The sequence below is a fragment of the Salvelinus alpinus genome, chromosome 11, assembly GCF_045679555.1.
Source record: "Salvelinus alpinus chromosome 11, SLU_Salpinus.1, whole genome shotgun sequence".
Classification (NCBI taxonomy): domain Eukaryota; kingdom Metazoa; phylum Chordata; class Actinopteri; order Salmoniformes; family Salmonidae; genus Salvelinus; species Salvelinus alpinus.
Window position 1 is genome coordinate 29,693,783 of NC_092096.1, and position 21,165 is coordinate 29,714,947.

The 21,165-nt window shown below is 44.4% G+C and overlaps 1 protein-coding gene across 1 annotated transcript; it reads left to right on the forward strand.

Moving 5' to 3' along the window:
- Window positions 1–1,424: 1,424 nt before the first annotated feature.
- LOC139533903 (myotrophin-like) lies at window positions 1,425–17,042 on the forward strand. The gene is made up of 4 exons (XM_071332386.1): window positions 1,425–1,814; window positions 6,654–6,767; window positions 8,460–8,543; window positions 15,732–17,042. Exons 1-4 carry the CDS (start codon window positions 1,746–1,748, stop codon window positions 15,816–15,818), a joined length of 354 nt encoding a protein of 117 aa, XP_071188487.1. The 5' UTR covers window positions 1,425–1,745; the 3' UTR covers window positions 15,819–17,042.
- The last annotated feature ends 4,123 nt before the right edge of the window (window positions 17,043–21,165 follow it).

Consider the following 21,165-nt stretch of genomic DNA (forward strand, 5'->3'; position numbering starts at 1 on the left):
TCTCTCTCCTCTCCTTCTGAAAACCCATTGGAAGAGAAGGTCAGAGAGGAGGGTCCTCTGGCTTTTTTATCCAATGGGTTTCGAGAAGGAGATGAGGATGCGAGGAGTATGCAATTGAGATCGTATCATAGCCTTGAACTTCTTTGATCTTGGCCTTACCCCTTCACAATGATTGACATTAACCTTTGATAAGATGTTCAATCTACTATCATCAGTGGCTATTTTGCCCCATTGGGAGTTTGGTTTAGTCCTGATGTGTTTTTATTAACCTGTGGGTTCAGCAGACCTGGTATCTATTAGTGATGTCCCATTGAATAGCAAGAGGGAGGTAATGGAAATTGCCATGGAGTGAAGAGCAGATGCCAGGAGATGGGGGGTTACTTCCTCTCTACCACCCAGAGTCAGTCACACTCCTCGGGGCTGACTGAGTGATGACAGGAGCTGTTACACCACATGCCTTAAAAAAAACGTCTGAGATCCCCAAAGATTGGAAAGATGCCGTGGTCATCCACCTCTTCAAAGGTGGAGACACTCTAGACCCAAACTGTTACAGACCTATATCTATCCTACCCTGCCTTTCTAAGGTCTTCGAAAGCCAAGTTAACAAAAAAGATCACCGACCCTTTCGAATCCCACCCTACCTTCTCATGTTGCTGGGGATCATGTGCGCGTGAAACAGGTTGAGGTTCCAAGGGTTTGAGCAGTGCAAAAAGTGACAAATGCTGAGGCAGTGAGGAAAGTAGAGGATGATGGGCAAAGGGTAAGGGATCATGAGAGAATACCAATAAGTAGTAGGGCAGGAATGAGTGTTCTGAAATAGTTTGTGTTTTAGCAAGGTTGGTTTCTTGGCATTCATCGCTATGGTAATTAACTGTACAGCACAGATGAAAAGGAACAGAAGTCGCAGAAGATAAAAGTAGTAGTAGCAGCAAGTAGTAGCAGCAGCAGGAAAGTTATTAGGAGTGAACGATTTTACTGCAGAATAGTTAGAGGAGATCTTGAAAGGAGTCCCATCCTCCCAAGCTAGAAGCCAGGAGTAGGAACAGTTCGAGAAAAGTTGTGGGATAAGGAGTGTGTTTTGATTTTATAGGTGCAGGGTTAGTGGGTGGTGCAAATGTTATTTTACCGTTCACATTTCTATATATATTTGTCAAATTCCGAACTGAGAAGGGCTGGATTTCTCAAAAATCGTCTCATCAGGCAAAAATTCTAACGAAGAAGATCTGCGTTCTCAGTCGTCACTAGTTACCACAATCACAAATTCATAAACCCCGCCCATTTCTACAATTTAACTTCTTAAAATGTGATTTTAAACCTAACCTTGAACCTAACCTTAACCACACTGCTAACATTATGCCTAACACTAAAAAAAATTTTTTTTCCAGTGAATTGTTCATATCTAGCCAATTTTGACCTTGTGCTTTCTAGTGGAAACCGTATTTTCGGGCATGAAGAAAGGTTAACTTCCGGGTGTGCGGCATCGGAAACGCTTCATGAGAGAAAGGCGGACCCCTCCTCTGCTGTCCTTTCTTTGAAACTTTATTTTTTAACAATTGCCTGCACTGCACTCTTGAAGTACCAGGTGTTCAATTTAGCAAATTATTTAATTCCTGTAACGCTGCAAAGTTTATAGCCGCCTTCGCTTGACTACGGAGTGATCTGTCAATAACTGCTTGCCTTGAGAGAAGTGTGACAGCTGCCTTTTTCATCAGGGAAGCCGCAGTGAACTCTTTGAACACAAGAAAATGGGGGATAAAGAATTGATGTGGGCCTTGAAAAATGGAGACCTTGACGAGGTTAAGACCTTAATGAAGGTACGATATACTGTAGCTATCTTACTCGCAAATCAGCCAGCTAAGTGCGCTAGCTAGCTATGTTTTGTCTGTATAGCTAGCAAACGTTAGCTAGCCATGGCATTGCAAGGTTAGCTAGCTAGGTAGCTAACTTTCATTGCTAGCTTAGTGTACATACATAAGCTAACTATCCGTTCACCTAACTATCACAAACTCACTGTAGTTAGTTAGCTAGAAGGTTTGCTTTTACAAACGTTTGTAAAACAATCGGTACCTAGATTGGGTAGATTGTTAGATAGCCAGCGTTAGCAAACTACCATGCTGAACAGAAATGGTTAGCTAGTTACTGCAACAACTTGTTGTAATCTGATTCAATCACAGTGTATCGGTGTGTGTCTTTTTGCTATTACCTAATGAATGACTATATTTCTGCAGACAAGCATATGTATGGTCAAGTACCTAGCTAACGTTAACTAATTATTAAGCTAGATAGTTGGCTCCTGCTTGAGAATCAGTCTTGGTTGGTTTTAGCAAGCAGCCTAACTAGCTATAGCAAAATCCACAGGCCCCTGTTGTTGTGACAGCTAGCTAGTGTGAAGTGTGCGGGTGTCTCAGAGCTTTGTTGCAAGGCAGATCTATCTAGAAGGCTAGCTTGCTAACTTCATGCCGTTGAAAACATGAAGTAGGCCTAATCATACTAGTTTGCGCTCTGCTTTGAATGAGGATGTTCCGGGAAATCTTATCATTCAGCCTCCATACTGACTGAGTCTCACTAATTATCAGGCCACACCTATGCCATTTTTAGAGCATTGAAACATTAGCTATTGGTCTGTAAACAGGTCATTTAGACACTAACTTATTTTGGTCAAATTCTAGACATAAAATAGACTCAAACTTTAATCAATCATATTTGAAGAACACTAATGGTGGCAGTCGTTTTGTAGGCATCTCCTTGAAATAGATTTTTATCACCAATGTTGCATTCTCTGTAGGCCTACATTCCAGGCACACATGGTACATTTGGAAAGTATTCAGACCCCTAGACTTTTTCCCCATTTTGTTACATTTCAGCCTTATTCTAAAATGGAGATGTTTTTTTTTAAATCACTCAACAATCTACACACAATACCCCACAATGACAATGCAAAAACAGTTTTTTAGAAATTTTTGCAAATGTATTAACAATTTTTTTCACATTTGCATAAGTATTCAGAACCTTTACTCAGTACTTTGTTGAAGCACCTTTGGCAGCGATTACAGCCTTGAGTCTAGGGTATGACGCTACAAGCTTGGTACGCTTGTATTTTTGGAGTTTCTCCCATTCTTCTCTGCAGATCTTCTCCAAGCTCTGTCAGGTTGGATGGGGAGCGTTGCTACACAGCTATTTTCAGGCCTCTCCAGTTATGTTCGATCGGGTTCAAGTCCAGGCTCTGGCTGGGCCACTCAAGGACATTGAAACTTGTCCTGAAGAGTACAATCTTGCTTCTCATTGTCTGAGAGTCCTTTAGGGCTGTCATGTGCCTTTTACAGAAAAGTGGCTTCCGTTTGGCCACTACCGTAAAGGCCTGATTGGTGGAGTGCTGCAGAGATGGTTGTCCTTCTGGAAGGTTCTCCAATTTCCACAGAGGAACTCTGTCAGTGACCATCAGGTTCTTGGCCACCTCCCTGACCAAGGCCCTTCTCCTCCGATTGCTCAGTTTGGCCGGGCGGCCAGCTCTATGAAGAGTCTTGGTGGTTCCAAACTAATTCAATTTCAAGAATGATGGAGGCCACTGTTCTTGTGGAGCTTCAATGCTGTAGAAATCTTTTGGTACCCTTCACCATATCTGTGCCTTGACACAATCCTGTCTAGGGGCTCTGTTGACAATTTCCTTTGACCTCATGGCTTGGTTTTTGCTCTGACATGCACTGTCAACTGTGGGACCTTAGACGGGTGTGTGCCTTTACAAACCATGTCAAGTCAATAGAAACAGGATGCACTTCAGCTCAATTTCGAGTCTCATAGCAAAGGGTCTGAATACATATGTAAATAAGGTATTCATGTTTTTTAATTTTAATACATTTGCAAACATTTCTAACCCTATTTTCACTTTGTCATTATGGGGTAGAAAAAGGCTGTATCATAACAAAATGTGGGGAAGGGGTCTGAATACCCCCCCCCCCCTCCCCCCAAATGCACAGTACATAAGGTATCTAAGCATTGGATCTTTCTGTGATGTACCTGAAAATAATACTGAAACACGGCTTGTGGTTTGAGGTTTAGCCAGTCTGGTGTAGGTTGAACACCTTAAAATAGCTGTGGGTAAACTCTTGTTGAAAGCTGAACCACACTGATGAAGTGTTAGGTCTGTAGAGCTCCTGTGTAAAAGCAACATGTCTTTTTATGCATTTTATTTAGACAGTAGGCTTGGAGCTAGACAATCTAACCTCTATTCTTTATAGACCTATCAGTTGATTAGCTAACTTCTGTGAAATAGCCTAGCTCTAACCATTAGGGTGGACTGTATTTAGGCTCTGCTTTCCTTTCAGCTTTTGGTGATTGAGTTTAATCAAAGTCAGAGGTACAGCTATTAAAAAAAAATCTTTACTGATTTTGGCAAGCAAGACCGTTACTAATGCACTGAGTTGCTGCATTACTCATATTGATCTCAAAGGCTGCGTTTACACTGGCAACCCAATTCTGATCTTTTGCCGCTAATTAGTCTTTTGGCCAATCAGATGTTTTGCCAGTAATTGACCAAAATATCAGAATCTGCCTGCCTGTGTAAACCTAGCCCAATAATCCCGGATTACAATTAAATTGCAATAGGATGGAAATGTTTCAGATATGGGCCATTCAGTTGCGGAGATGGGTTTTTCCGCCCTTTGCCAAAGATTTTTCAAAAGCAGGCAGCTCCTAGACACTTCATACTGCACATGTGGAAATTAGACTGTGATCCACTGTGGTTTCCCTTATCCCTCAACCTGAATGAAGCCATTTAAATTGGCCCCATATTACCCAGCTCCTGGAGGTAATATTTGAAAACTATTAGAACGGGGATGAGATACCATCATGCCTAATGGATTCAGTTGGCTTGGGTGTAAAATGAAGGCGTGGAATCCGGTTTCCACTGTTTTCCTTGACCTTCAGGGGAATGGTGACACAGGTGAGCATGCCAGAGATGGGCCTCTGGGTTATATATATGGGCCTCTGGGTTATATATATATATATATATATATATATATATATATATATATCAGTCATACAGCTAGTGACAGGATAGCAGTTTCACTACACATCACTGTCGGGTTAAGCCGTTATGTTTGTCATTCATATATATTCATATTTGAACTGCAGGAAGGGCAACTAGTGTCTGCAGCTGCTGTCTCAGTTTATCCAATAGGAACCTTTCTCACCAGGCTACATTAGCCTAACTCACGGGAGAGTAGAGAGGAATGTGTAAACTCTGATTACAACACATGGATGGACCATAGGCTACATTTACCTGAGCTATGGAGACCTATCAAGCTTCAGAAATCCAATGAATTGCAGCAAAGGCATCCATTGGATCACTGTGCTGTCTAGCCTAAGCTTTTGACAGCAGGTGAGTGGTGCTAGCATTACCCAAAGCCTGGCTGTAACCTTTACTGCGCCAGATTGATTATCACGCCCGGCCGGCACAGCTAAAGACTAGCCCAGACCCCGACTCATCTCCTGATAGGCTTGTTGCCTTAATTCCATTACCGCGTAACTGCCCTATGCGGAGACTCAAACAAAAACCATTGACTTCAAAGTTTAGCAAACCATACAACTCAATGCGCAAGGATTTGTCTACTCTTAACAATTTCCACTGAACATTTTACAAAACACATTTACAGCAAGAACTATGCAAAAACAAAGTTTGATAACCGCACTAAACTGAGATTTTACCGTATTTCTTTTACCAAACTTTGCATCAAGTTTTTTTTCTTACATTTTTTATTTACTGTGGAAATTGTTCAAAGTTGTCATTGTGCATAGAGCTGTATGATTTGTTCAAAGTTGTCATTGTGCATAGAGCTGTGTGATTTTGTTAAACTTTGAAATCAATGGGTTTTGTTTGGCATACATTTTAAGTGAAAAACTGAGTCATCAAATCTGCTGGTGACCAACACAGACGAAGGATAGCCATGCCCCCTCAACCCCAGCTCTAGTGTCTCTCCATCACACTCTTGCTTCCTGTAATAAGATATGTCTCTCTGTCACACAAGCTGAGTAGGTTCTGCTTCATGTTCATGGGTACACCGTAGGTCCTAGCTAATGTATAACCTATAGAGCTGCTGTCTGGGAATCCATTTCTGTCCTGTAGCTAGCCAGGTACTATAAAAAGTCATTAAAATGGGTTGGTTTTATGCAGGATGCTTAGCAGGTGAATACATTCCAGTCCTCTCTTTCCTCGGGCCAGATAGCCAGCTAATGAGAAAGGTGCTATGGTGTGACATGGTACTGACAACGCTGCCCGGTCTGAGTGACCGGTCTCTGTAATGAGTATTGTCCCTTCAGGACTACCCACCGCTCCACACAATGGACTGTGGAGGAGCTATAGAGCCTGTCTTTCTTCTCGCCTGTAGGCTTGACAGTTTGAGGCCTCGCAATACCACAGCAGGGAGACTCTAGGAAGAGGCGTGTGGTGTGATTGTGTGACGGCCTCTGTTTTGAACTGAGGGGTGTTTCTGGCACAAGAAAGGATTTCTATTATGTGATTGTATTAACTGTGTGCATGTCCATGCAGTAAGTGTTTATGTTCCTTTTTAGCAAGCGGGTGACCAAGTCTTGATACAGGAGGGGAAGTTGTGTAGGTGATGGTATCTCAACCGTTTTTTAAATATTTTTTTTTTTAGGATGAGGATGTGAACAGGACCCTGGAGGGTGGCAGGAAGCCCCTGCACTATGCTGCTGACTGTGGCCAGGCTGAGATGCTGGAGTTCCTCCTCTCCAAGGGCGCAGATGTCAACGTAAGAGCTGCTAGTGGGAATACTGCTATCAATATAGGCCTACTGCTGTTATACAGTTATTAGAATACTGCTGTCAATATAGGTCCTACTGCTGTTATACAGTTATTATACTGCTGTCAATATAGGCCTACTGCTGTTATACAGTTATTAGAATACTGCTGTCAATATAGGTCCTACTGCTGTTATACAGTTATTATACTGCTGTCAATATAGGCCTACTGCTGTTATACAGTTATTAGAATACTGCTGTCAATATAGGCCTACTGCTGTTATACAGTTATTAGAATGCTGCTGTCAATATAGGCCTACTTTTTTATACAGTTATTAGAATTCTGCTGTTAATATAGGCCTACTGCTGTTATATTGTTAGTATTTAACAACCGTATTCTAATATGAGTCCTTCTCTGTTTTATTAGTAGTGATATGGAAGAAGGCTATGGTGGTAGCCCTCTCTGTCACCTATCTGCTCACGTTAGAGAGATCAGTTATTACTGATGACCAAGGAGGAAGGATGATGCGTTTTCCATTCTGTGTGTTTGCATTCATTTGCTTATTGAATAGATCTAATGGTACCAGAGAAAACAGCACTCCCTTATTCTGAATCCACTCATACAAAGCTTCTACTATAGTCAACCACATACTGTAGTAACGACTCAGACCGACATGACTTAACTACTGTAGACTCTGCTAGTTTTGTTCAGACATGTAGAGAGTGGTTAAGCTCTATGTTTGGACCAATGGGATTCCTCCGTTATAAGGGACTCGTCATTCTCCTGAAGCCCCCCCCCCCAATTCCCTCAGTGTGCAGAGAGCAGCACAGTCTAACTGGCCATAGTCTGTCAGAATGCTCCCCTGAGCCTCAACCCATTACCACACTGCAGTGGAGGGAATCCATCTGCTGTTACAATGGGATGGAGTAGTGTGATGGTTGTGGCATTTACAAGTTAGGGAAGGTGACCGTATTGTACAGTTCTGCGCTAGTATCTTTCTAGGTAGCCTCGGTGTGCAACTGTTGTTAATATTATAAATTCTTAACCTTATTCGAAGCTCTTCTTTGGTCTCAGTCCCCTCAGCTCCTCAATATTGCCACACAAGCCTGAACGTGCTTATGGATGTCACTGACCCAAGACGTTATAGTTAGTTTCACACAGACACGTGTTGACCGTTCAGGCGATACTTGCTAGAGCTGGAAGTTCTGACCTTCCAGTGTGAATTTGGAATGCTTGTTAACTAGGCCCAACTCTCACTGCACACAGTCTGTAAAGCCATGTCCTCTCCCCACCTCCCTTATCTGCCTCACGGTCTGATCACCACCACACTTGTCATTCACTCCAACATCCATCAGTCTGCCTGTTACACCATTTTGTTTTCTCTAGGCTTGTATCACTAACACCCCCCCCTCCCAGAATGTGTAACTCTGTCTCTCTTCCCCAGTCCCTTCAGATAAGGGGCCCCAGCCAGGGCTCCTGAAACAGGGGAGATAAATAGTGGCAGAGTGGATTTCCTCTAATTCATTGACGTGATAAGGAGAGAAATAAAAGCGCTCCCTCTGAGTTATTTCCTGTGATAACGAGAGTGACGTGATGTGCCCTTGTGTTGGAGGCAGGGACGACTGGTCTGCTGATGTATGGCGCCTGTCCACGCACAAACCCGCTCACTCCCTTTTTTTTCACTTTCTTTGGTCTCCCACAGGCCCCAGACAAACATGGTATCACTCCGCTGCTCTCTGCCACGTACGAGGGTCACCTCACCTGTGTCAAGATCCTGCTAGAAACGGTAACGCCACACACGCGTGCACAGAGCTGTCTTTACACTCGTCAGAGCCATTTCTGTGTTGGAAGTTCTGTGTGATGTGTAACTGCTGAGGTAACTCCTGTATGACAAGGGACTACAGTAAAGGCTGAATGTTCAGTGACTGTCTGGTCCTGCCTGCCCAAACCTTCTGTTCTGTGTGGAGGGAGCTGGAATGTTCCCAGACCTCATCACACAGCACTGCTGCTGTTTGTTACTCTCCCACTAGCTAGTGCCACTCACACACACACACACACACACACACACACCTCTCACTCAGCTCTGGAACACTGAGGAGATGATGATACGATGGCTGAATGTGACACCTCTGTCCTGGCAGTGACCCACCGCTGTAGTGAGGAGCCAACACTTTTCCTGAACACCAAGGAGCTGCTTTTACAGTCCTGTACTGCTGCCATTTTGGATTCATACAAGCAGATAGGTTATGTATTCTTTGAGAGGTGATCTTTGTCAAATTATGAAATCTTATTCCTAGTACACAGTAACTACTATCACAGTGCAGTCGTAGAGCAGTGATTTTTAGACCCTATTTGTTTGATGCAGAACTGTGTACATACAGGACATGATTTGGGCACTGCCTTGTGGAGTAGAGTCAGTCACTCACTGTGTGGTGTTAGTATTCATTCAGCTCACGTTTTCCCAGCTGCTATCTGTTATCATGGCGTGCCGGCTCAGTGAGGTACCTGTTGTGCAGCCACATAGAAATTACAGATGTCTCCGTTCTCTAATAGTAAGCCCTGTGGAGGCTTATATCACTTTCCTCTCTTTCTCTCCCCCTCACTCTCCCCTCTTTCTCTCCCCCTCACTCTCTCCCCTCTTTCTCTCTCCCTGCTTCCCTCTGAAAACATGCCAAACTGCTGTGAAATGGATGTACCCCTCTCTCCCTCACTCGTAGCTGCACAACACAAAGGGTAGAAGCATAATATGGCCATTTCTTTCATTACCTCGTGATTGTGCTTTTTTTTATGTCTGTGGTCTTTATCTGGGGAGCGCCGACATGTCAGTACAATTACAAATTACTTTCATAAAACGTGTGTGTGCCTCAGCATTTGTATGTGGATGTTTGTGTTTTCTTGTTTCTGACTGTGTGAGAATGGAAACCAACAGGCTAATATTTCCAGTGGGTAAGCATCGGTCATCTCCCAGCCCCAGCCAGGCTAAATGAGGCGGGGTATACAAAAGCTCCGTGCCGCGCTTCTCCGAGAGTGGCGTAGGCGGCCTCACTCGCCGAGAGATCCAGCGTCACAGCAGTTAAGGGACTTACTCGCGACGGGACTGCCAAAAACACGTCGCCACTCGCCTGTGTCCAAACTCCAAGCGGCGCCCCTCTTTGCATCCTACGGACACGACCCGCCACGTAAATCACCCGGCACCAACACTACTGACTATTGGATGTTCTTATAGGCACAATAGTATTGCCAGCCTAATCTCGGGAGTTGATAGGCTTGAAGTCATAAACAGCGCTGTGCCCCAAGCATTGCTAAGAGCTGCTGGCAAACTCAGTAAAGTGCTGTTTGAATGAATGCTTACAAGCCTGCTGCTGCCTACCACCGCTCAGTCAGACTGCTCTATCAAACATCAAATCATAGACTTAATTATAATAAACACACAGAAATACGAGCCTTAGGTCATTAATATGGTCAAATCCGGAAACTATCATTTCGAAAACAAAATGTTTATTTCAGTGAAATACGGAACCGTTTCGTATTTTATCAAACGGGTGGCAACCCTAAGTCTAAATATTGCTGTTACATTGCACAACCTTCAATGTTATGTCATAATTACGTAAAATTCTGGCAAATGAATTACGGTCTTTGTTAGGAAGAAATGGTCTTCACACAATTCGCAACGAGCCAGACGGCCCAAACTGCTGCATATACCCTGACTCTGCTTCCACTGAACGCAAGAGAAGTGACACAATTTTCCTAGTTAATATTGCCTGCTAACATGAATTTCTTAACTAAATATGCAGGTTTAAAAAATATATACTTGTGTATTGATTTTAAGAAAGGCATTGATGTTTATGGTTAGGTACACATTGGTGCAACGACAGTGCTTTTTTCGCGAATGCGCTTGTTAAATCATCACCTGTTTGGCGAAGTAGGCTGTGATTCGATGATAAATTAACAGGCACCGCATCGATTATATGCAACGCAGGACAAGCTAGATAAACTAGTAATATCATCAACCATGTGTAGTTAACTAGTGATTATGTTAAGATTGATTGTTTTTTGTAAGATAAGTTTAATGACAGCTAGCAACTTACCTTGGCTCCTTGCTGCACTCGCGTAACAGGTGGTCAGCCTGCCACAGTCTCATCGAGGAGTGCAATGTAATCGGTGTCCAAAAATACCGATTGTAATGAGAACTTGAAATCGGCCCTAATTAATCGACCATGCCGATTATTATATATATTTTTTAATCGGTCGACCTCTAATATGGATGGAACCAGATCACCTCTTAGGGATGGGACAGCCACGATACATGCAGAGACCGAGATATCATGTGGCTGGAGCCAGATCGCCTCTTAGGGATGGGACAGTCACGATACATGCAGAGACCGAGATATCATGTGAATGGAACCAGATCGCCTCTTGGGGAGGGGACAGTCACGATACATGCAGAGACCGAGATATCATGTGGCTGGAACCAGATCGCCTCTTGGGGAGGGGACAGTCACGATACATGCAGAGACCGAGATATCATGTGGCTGGAGCCAGATCGCCTCTTAGGGATGGGACAGTCACGATACATGCAGAGACCGAGATATCATGTGGCTGGAACCAGATCGCCTCTTGGGGAGGGGACAGTCACGATACATGCAGAGACCGAGATATCATGTGGCTGGAACCAGATCGCCTCTTGGGGAGGGGACAGTCACGATACATGCAGAGACCGAGATATCATGTGGCTGGAACCAGATCACCTCTTGGGGAGGGGACAGTCACGATACATGCAGAGACCGAGATATCATGTGGCTGGAACCAGATCACCTCTTGGGGAGGCGACAGTCACGATACATGCAGAGACCGAGATATCATGTGGCTGGAACCAGATCACCTCTTGGGGACGGTCTCGGCGCGATACGTCAGCAATTGAAACCCCATCTGGCAGATATGAGAATATGGCGTCTGTCATCAGGCGAAGGCAGGCCCGGGTCACCGCCAGCCAAGGGCTCATCAGCAGGGGTTAGGCCTGAAGTGGAGTGCGAGGAGATATGAGTTGACGCTCCACACCACAGCAGCCTGATGGCTCATTTCAGCCAGAAGCACCAGCTTCTGGCTCCATCAGGACTGGAGCTCTGAAACACTTTCTCTCTGGCTACCTTTCCCCACACTGTTATTACACATCAAGAGCAACAGCAGGCCAGTGCTTGAATGTCTACTCATTGATTCATGTCCACTCGTTTATTCAGCTTTAAGAAACATTCAGAGGAATCTGATACTGCATCGTTAGTCCACTACTACCAGAATGTATCATTCATGATAACTCAAATATTCATTTTGGACAAAATGCTTGATAGTCTCGGAAGTGTGCACCTGAGCATCATGGGAGCTGACCTCTGACTGCCCCCCAGGAGGTTCCTGTATTATCGAAGGCCTGTTAACCCTGTGTCTAAGCAGGCTGGGGGAGGGAGTGTTGCTGACTTGACTACAGTCCAGAGAGACGGCTTCAGAAGAACACGGGGCTTGTTAATTATGAATCAACACTGAATCCCTCCCTACCTCCCTTAACAACTCCCACTTTTATTTTTATTAACCCATCAACCCCCCCCCCTAAAAAATATTTATTTTTATTTTACAGCTTTTGTGCTACATACACATTTTACATACATGGTACTTTTATATAAAGCAGTCACATCAAAAATACATTACCAAACATAAGCTCTTCAATCCCACCACTTTCAGCCCATCCCACCTATCACCATAGACCACACTCTTTTAACTGTTGGCCATGGCCATTGGGTCAGGAGTATGATATTATTCAGCCTAGTCTTCTAGCTGCATTAGACCTGGGGTGTATTCAGTGATGTGAAACGGTCTGAACGTTCTGTGAAATGTTGCAGATAGAAATGGAATGAGTAGAGCTCACACTGTTCCCTGTTCAATCATCTGTTCTACGTCATACGTTTCTATCTACAGAAGAACGTTCTGTTACGTTACATCCTCCTGATCAGGCCCCAGTCTACACTGTGCTAGGCAAGCGAGGGAGAGTGATTGTGGTGGGTACCGCAGTGTGAAGAATGTGTTGTGATGGATTTAAGACTTGAATGAAGGGTGGGCTGGGTAACAGGAAATGAGTTAGTAGGATTGTGAAGACTACCATTTCCTCCCTGTCTAAATGTAGACCTCTGCGCACCACTATGGGCATGTTGCTAGGAGGGAGGAGGACTGGGGGAGTGAGACATGCTCGTACTGTGTCGGGATGCTATTAAGCTTCTCTCTTCTCTCAGGACGATGTTTAGCTTTTGGGACTAACTAGCCAAGATACTTTTTCATGTGCTCGACAATAGATGCCAGAAATGGTTTGTTGTGGACAACTGTGTATAGATAGATAGTACTACCTTTTCCAGGCTTATAGTGGCTCAGTTGGTTGAGCATTGTGCTTGCAACACCAGGGCTGTGGGTTCAATTCCCATGGGGAACCAGTATGAAAATGTATGCACTCAATACTGTAAGAACTCTGGATAAGAGCGTCTGCTAAATGTTACACTACAGCCTCCCCCTCACTGTCTTACAGTACAGCATACCCCTCACCCTCACTGTTGTCTTGCAGTACAGCATACCCCTCACCCTCACTGTTGTCTTGCAGTACAGCACCCCCCTCACCCTCACTGTTGTCTTGCAGTACAGCACCCCCCTCACCCTCACTGTTGTCTTACAGTACAGCACCCCCCTCACCCTCACTGTTGTCTTACAGTACAGCACCCCCCTCACCCTCACTGTTGTCTTGCAGTACAGCACCCTGCTCGTGTTTTGGTCCAACAGCCGTCCAATCTTTTTCCTCTTCTTTGAGCACAGTGCAGCCAACAGAAGTCGGTTTCTCCATCCCCATACAGATATCGAGCTCTCCTTTCTTTCCTCTCCTCCCTCGTTCAAGGCCATGTAAAATATGCCCTGTGAACGGCCCCGCGGCCGCTTGACTGGAGCGGGCGGGTCGATGCACTCCTGTAAGCATCACATCTTATAACCAATTCTGAGGGGAGGAGATCTGAGGGCCTGAGATTATTCATGGGCAGTCTCTCCTTTCCACTCAATAATGGCATAATGAAGACTTAATGGACACCTCGGCCAAGAGGCAGACTTACATAACCCCTATTACTACTTACTACACACACACCGTGGCGTTGTTTGTCTCTGTCACTCCAGGATGTTGTGACTGGCCTACATCTCACTTAGCTCAGGCTGTATCACATCCGGCCGTGATTGGGCGGCGCACAATTGGCCCAGCGTCGTCCAGGTCTTGCCGGGGTAGGCCGTCATTGTAAATAAGAATTTGTTCTTAACTGACTTGCCTAGTTAAAGGTTAAAGACATTTAAAAAATGGTTGCAGCCTCAATCTCTTCCTGGCTGGATGTTGTTTGGATCATCAGTGTTTACTGGCTACCATCATTACTCCCATTTTAGACTAGCTCATTATTCTAAGTGGAGACCGGTGGATGTCCATGGTAGATAGTCTGCAGTTGTTTTCTCCCCCCTCTCAGTAGAGCCCAGGGAGAGTGAGAAGCCGTGTCGGTATACGACAACACGAGTTGGTCTTCACTGGATAATACAGCTAGCTAGCTCCAGTTATGAGTCAGGGAATGCTCATTATATGGTGCTGGAAGGCTCCTGTAGGTAGTCGGCTAGGTAGCAGCCTTCTCCCAGGCTGTGTTGACTAGGAGTCTTGTTGAGGTGAGCGTCGGGGTGAAGTGGTGCTGTTGTGTAAATGAGGCCTATGGAGTACTGTTACGTCTGGGTCCTCCTCCACCGGTACCAGCTGCTAGCTAATGACTTCCCCTGAGCTAGAGGGCCTCCTCCACCTCCTCTTCCTCCTTGTTCTCTTTGCCGTCAGCCCGCGAGAGCTGAGAAGACGATGACCATGGAGAACAGCAGGCTTGGTCACAAGATGCCTCACTAACACACCATCCAAGTACAGGTGTTGAGGCTTCGCTCCTGCTCGTTCTCGCTCGCTGCGTGTCTGCAGATTGCTGGTTTGTTTAACCATGTTACCACATTTATTTAGTGATAGTTTGGTCCTGTTATGAATATTGAAACCCATACAATCTCACTAAGCCAGGTCGTCATTGTAAATAAATAGAAAATATATAACTTTTCACAAAGTTGCATCAGAACACTGTAAACTGTATTGTGAGATGCAAGTAAACTCTTAAATGTAGCTTTTCCCCCAATTTTAGAGATCTCTTTCTAAGACGGTATCCACCAGTCCTGTTTAATCCCTGTAGCCCGTGCCCCGCTCCGATGCCCCTTTTGGCAGCACACACACTTTCTGCCTGGCACTCAGTGAGTCAGGCTTCTCCACTCGACAATGGCGTGTTCTCTGCCCGGGCTCCGTAAGCCCCCGCTAAGAGGCTGAAGTCTTCCATTAAAGTTGTTGGTCTGGTAATGCTCGACCACTCGTCAGCTCGTCTTCTTGTAAGTTTTATCCCACTTTGTCCGTTATTTGCAACCCTTGCTGCATTCCCTTCACCCTCATTCACCTTCACTGTCTTGTTCTTAAACAGTGTGTGTGTGAGAGATGAAGAGCAACATTGGGTTAGAGGGAGTTGGCCAGAGCAGGGCGCTACACAGCTTTGCTTCTCTTGAACCTATAATGAGTAGTAGTTTGGGATGCTTGTTGATTAGTTAATCAGTGATTAAGCGCAGTGCCTTGCCGGTCCTTTTGGAATGCACTTGGAGAGGGTGAGAGAGACTACATCATCACAGAGTGGGTTGAGGGGGTCAAGCAGGTTGGCCCACACTCTCACAGAGCATTACTGATGGGCTGAACCTGTGGCCTTGGGTAGAGGGCCGGATGGGGGTGTAGGGTGAACACTGATTCTAACCTTGGCCTGTAGTTCACTTTGAGAGAGAGGGTTCACACTGAGGTTGAGGCCTTGACGCTCCACTCAGATCATAATGTCTCCCTGTCATGTCTCCCCCCCCCCCCCAGGGAGCCGACAAGGAGCAGAAAGGACCAGACGGGCAGAGCGCCTTCGAAGCAGCCGAGACCGACGCCATCAAGGCTCTCCTCAAGTGAGACGGGAGCCTAGAAGGGACGGACAGGTGGATGCAGCAGTGGTCCCCCAGACAGACAAGATGGACACACCGCTTCCCCCGACCTCTGTCTTTAGCACTGCTTTGTCTGTTTGCGGTTTTTGTTTTTTCCCTTTTTTTGTTTTATTTTTTAAGTTGTAGGGATTCTCTCTTCTTGCCTCTTCAGTAGCCATTGAATGGATGGAATTGTCAATCATGTCTCCCTAAGGGACCAAACACTGAGGGGAAAAGCACTGACTTGGACCCTCCCTGAACACACAAGGATGCAATGTAAAAATGAATAGAGCTTAACTCTTAAATATGATCGCTCTCAAGTCCTGTGTGCACTCCTTTCACAAAGATGTTGGCAGAAAAACAACGGAAACATTCAATAGTGTTCATTTTTGTTGGCCATTTTCAGTATTGTAAGACCACTTGGTTATATTCATCTTCCAAACATCAGTTGTGCTAGATGGAGAACGGTTGTAAAGATGAATTCTATTAGCCCAGTAAGATGGCCTCTTTCCCCTGGCTGTGTACTGTAGCTCTTCTCTGTAGACCTGACTGGCTAACTGTCCAGTGCTTCAACTAGGGGGGTTTGTACTGTATGAGAGGGTAGGTCCTGTTTAGGTCGCTAATAATATTGGTTACCCACTCTCTACGTAACCCTCTACTGATAACATATCACACTAAACATTAATGACCAAGGTTACTCTAACGTATAATAGCGTAAATACCCCCTTGACCAATCACCATGTTGGCTATTACAAAAAATGTATGTAAAAAAAAATATTGATTAATCTGTTATTAAAACATTGCTGTGTAGTGGTGGCATTATGTCAACATTGACCATTTATGCAATTTAGAATTGCATAATGTTTTTCCCTTTTTGAGTGAGTTTTGAACGTGTTCTGATCTGCAATCCTTTGTTGCCGCAGTGTGTTTTGTATTAGATGAATTTGGTGGGTGGGCTCTGAACAGAGGGATATACAGGGGTGTAGGGTTCGAACTGTAGATCGGGGAAATGATGGTCCTCTCTGTGTTTGATTAACCTGCCGGCTCTGCTGCATGTCAGAACTGCCTCTACTGCTACCTTCTCCAAAATGGATGCCTTCCTCTTTTGGTTGCTTTCAAATAATTACAATGCAATGGTAACAAAATACAAAACGCTTTCTCTCTGGCATTGTTGTGAGGGGAAAACTGAAATAAAAAATCTTAATTATTCTTGTCTTTGTGTGGTAATCCATTGATTTTGTTTTCTGCTGGTATTGTCAACTTTTCAGTCAGTCTTACAAATCGAAAAACACTCATTGACTGCTCTTAGAACGGACACTTCTGAGCGGTGCGCACACTTAACTGTAATCTATATTAGTTCCTTTGTATACAGCTATACACTGTCTGTGCACCCACTTACCTGCGAGGCTGCGATCCATACTAGGTGCTTTGTATACAGCCATGCCCTCCATCTTAATGACTTGAGTATTGCTTGTGTCTTTGTCAAACTGTCAGCAGCATCAAAGCCCCCCTCCAGCTGTGTCTGAGCCTGGAGCACAGTGGGTTATCCTGAATGAATAACAAGCAGCAGCTATTGATTCCATTGATTCCTCATTATACTGTCTGGGCTCTGAGTGGTGAGTGTCTCTGGCAGTGGGAAAAATTACTTGCTCATATTGTTCGCTGGCTGCTGCCTCTCAAGTGCCCCCAGTCCCAGGTGAACTAGCTCGCTCGCTCTCCCCCCGGTTAAATACCCTCCTCTGCTTAGTCGTTGACTAACACCTAGCCAGTTGCCTCCCATTGGGTAAAGGGCCAATGGAACACTATCACGGTCTGCTGCTCTCTCCAGCCTATAGGATGACATTAGAAAATATAGGCTGAGGTTTGAGAAAGGGATGTTTATCACTTCTTTGACATCTTGGTGTTTTATTTTCCCTTCGCTGGTGTCTTTATCTTCAAATCCTTTGGTTTCTCAAAAGGAATCAGCCCGTGTTCATGAGCTTGACCTGAACAAAGTCTCCCTTTTCAACTCCGATAGGCCTGTGTCTTTCAGGAGGTGAATGAGGAATCTTGATGGTATGGGGGAGTATGACCATTAGGTTGCTTCCCTGATGCTTGTAGACATGGGTCACCTACCAGGCACATTGCTCTGTACAGAGGAGGGCTGAGAGCATGACGTCAGTCTGAAACACAATGCGCTGTGATTGGGCATGGCCCAGCTCTTTTTCATATTTCACTAAATGACACATGGCTTAATGAAGAGCCAGTTATGTACCATCTGAGATCATAATCCGCTTTCTTCATCCCTACACATTGCATGTTATGTTCTGTTATGCTCCCTGACAGTCAATAGAATACTGTGGACTAGCTCAGGTCAGGAAACACATTCCGTCCTGGCCCATTGGCCAGTACTCGACACACACCCCATCTAAAACAATGGTATCATTGAAAAGAGCTGCACACTGGAACGGTGCTAACGTACGTGTTTGTGAAGTATATTGAGTATGGCTGAAGTGGGCGGGCTGCCTAGTATCCAATGGTGTTTCTGTTATAGAGGCTTTTCTTTCGTCTCTAAAAGGCATTACTGGCAATGATCAACTGCACTGTTCTGTACCACACTAAGAGCAGTGAACCCTGGGGCGCACACTAAAAGTACCCAACCATTTCAAATGGTGAGGCAACAGTTGGTTGCAACATGTTTCCTGCTGTGCCACTCAAGCTTGACTAGAGTCTATGATGGAACCCTGCTACACAAAACATAAACAAAAGCATTCAGTAGCAGGTGAAAGACATTTCACCCAGCTTAACCTGCGGCTGATAGACAACAGTCACCATAATGTCTTCTTTAGTCTGTAAATACTAAAGGTAGCTGGAGAGAAGAGAGCAGGGGGGAGAGAGAAGAGAGCAGGGGAGAGAGAACAGAGCGAAACTGGATGAGTGTAGTGGCAGGCCTGTGAAGTGTTAGCGTTAGGTGTTCTGTTAATCAGACCTCTCTTTCCCCTGCCCATGTCTAAAGCCTTCCCCTGTCCGTCTCCCCGAGAATAAAGGACAAATCAATTATTCCAGAGCTGTGAAACATCGACATAAACTCAGACTGCGAGTGCAAATTTTGTTCAACCCTTGTCTCTTCTCTGATTGGGCCTCTACACGATTAAAATGGTTAGAAAGGTCTTTCTGTCCATTCTTGATTGGGAAGGAAATTCTGCTTGGGAATATAAAGCACTTAATTTCCTACTGTCTTTGCAATGCAGAGGCACAAATACTCTTCATATGTGTCGAGAAAAAGCTATGATTTAGGCTGATGATGAATAAGAATTGATTCATTGCCTCCGTCTTGTCAATTAGCCTATAAATTGCCTCTCTCCACAGGCCTGCGGACCTGCTCACAGGCAGTTCCGGCGTTTTCAACTGAGCTTTATCTGCCTAGACCAGGGAGGGAGATCCTGTTTTATAATCAAACCATAATAATTTGCTTGAAAATGGAAGCCGTTCCCAGTAGTTTAGATACTGTTTGTAGTCTAGGGGAGAATCTCAATTCCATACTCCTCATGTCCTCCCTCCTCGCCTCCTTCTAAAAACCCACTGGAGGAGAAGGTCAGAGGGGCGAGACCTCTGGCTTTCTCATCCAATGGGTTTTGAGAAGGAGGTGAGGAGAGAGGAGTGAAGACGCGAGGAGTATGGAATGAGATTCTCCCTTGGAGGCCATCTATTTGATGTGCTGCTTATCGCTATTCTATATGTGATAGTAAGACTGGGTCAAATAGACATCAAAACCAATGTTTGAACCAGGTCAAATAGACATCAAAACCGATGTTTGAACCAGGCCAAATAGACATCAAAACCAATGTTTGAACCAGGTCAAATAGACATCAAAACCGATGTTTGAACCAGGTCAAATAGACATCAAAACTGATGTTTGAACCAGGTCAAATAGACATCAAAACCGATGTTTGAACCAGGCCAAATAGACATCAAAACCGATGTTTGAACCAGGTCAAATAGACATCAAAACTGATGTTTGAACCAGGCCAAATAGACATCAAAACCGATGTTTGAACCAGGTCAAATAGACATCAAAACTGATGTTTGAACCAGGTCAAATAGACATCAAAACCGATGTTTGAACCAGGCCAAATAGACATCAAAACCGATGTTTGAACCAGGTCAAATAGACATCAAAACCGATGTTTGAACCAGGCCAAATAGACATCAAAACCGATGTTTGAACCAGGTCAAATAGACATCAAAACCGATGTTTGAACCAGGTCAAATAGACATCAAAACCGATGTTTGAACCAGGCCAAATAGACATCAAAACCGATGTTTGAACCAGGTCAAATAGACATCAAAACTGATGTTTGAACCAGGCCAAATAGACATCAAAACCGATGTTTGAACCAGGTCAAATAGACATCAAAACCGATGTTTGAACCAGGTCAAATAGACATCAAAACCGATGTTTGAACCAGGTCAAACAGACATCAAAACCGATGTTTGAACTAGCGCTTCCTATCAGGGAGTTGGTCTAATGTTTCATATATTCATGAAGTGAAAAGAAAAAGCTATTTTACATACATGTCAGACATGATAAAGATCCATGGGTTTCTTTCTGTTCCCTTGAACTCTACTCCCACCTTCTGTATGGAAAAGAGAACCGCACCAACTGGGTTTTTTTCTTCCATAAATGATTATGCAACCACATACGTGCATTTAGACTCAAATAGATATCACACTTGTGAAATACCAATTCACAAAGAACACTGTTCTGTTCATGATTATGTTTCACCAAAGTGAATGGTCTAAACCTGATAATGTAGGGAATAGTAGAAGCAGATTGATTGCTAAGTGTCCTGTCTCACAGACATAATTGCCAGACGCAGTAATTAGCGTGTGTACGCATGGACACACACATTCACACACACACATTCACACACACACCATCCTCTCTACTCCAGTTTTTATCTATTTCTACAGAGATTCCATGTAGAGTGGAGCTCGTGACTAACCAGCTCTAAATGCTGCCAAATGAAGTAACAAATCCCGGTCATTATAATAATAATGATTTGTCTTTCTACCTATGATTGTCTCTGGATGATCCTCTGCCTGTCTCCTGTTTTTTCACCAAAAGGCATGGTCTACACTACATAGTGCAGGGAATAGTAGAAGCAGATTGATTGCTAAGTGTCCTGTTATACAGACATATTTGCCAGATGCAGAAATTAGTGTGTGAGCGCATAGACACACATTCACACACACACCGTCCTCTCTCCTTCCTGTTGCTACTGAGAATCCATGCAGAGTATGATAGTGATAATAATTTGTCTTTCTATCAGTTATTGCCTCTGGACGATCCCCTA

Excerpts from the sequence above, each read along its gene's own strand:
- LOC139533903 (XM_071332386.1), top strand. The coding sequence starts at position 1,746 with ATGGGGGATAAAGAATTGATGTGGGCCTTGAAAAATGGAGACCTTGAC. Across the intron at positions 6,768-8,459 it reads CCAAGGGCGCAGATGTCAAC|GCCCCAGACAAACATGGTAT; the intron begins GTAAGAGCTGCT and ends GGTCTCCCACAG. Across the intron at positions 8,544-15,731 it reads TCAAGATCCTGCTAGAAACG|GGAGCCGACAAGGAGCAGAA; the intron begins GTAACGCCACAC and ends CCCCCCCCCCAG.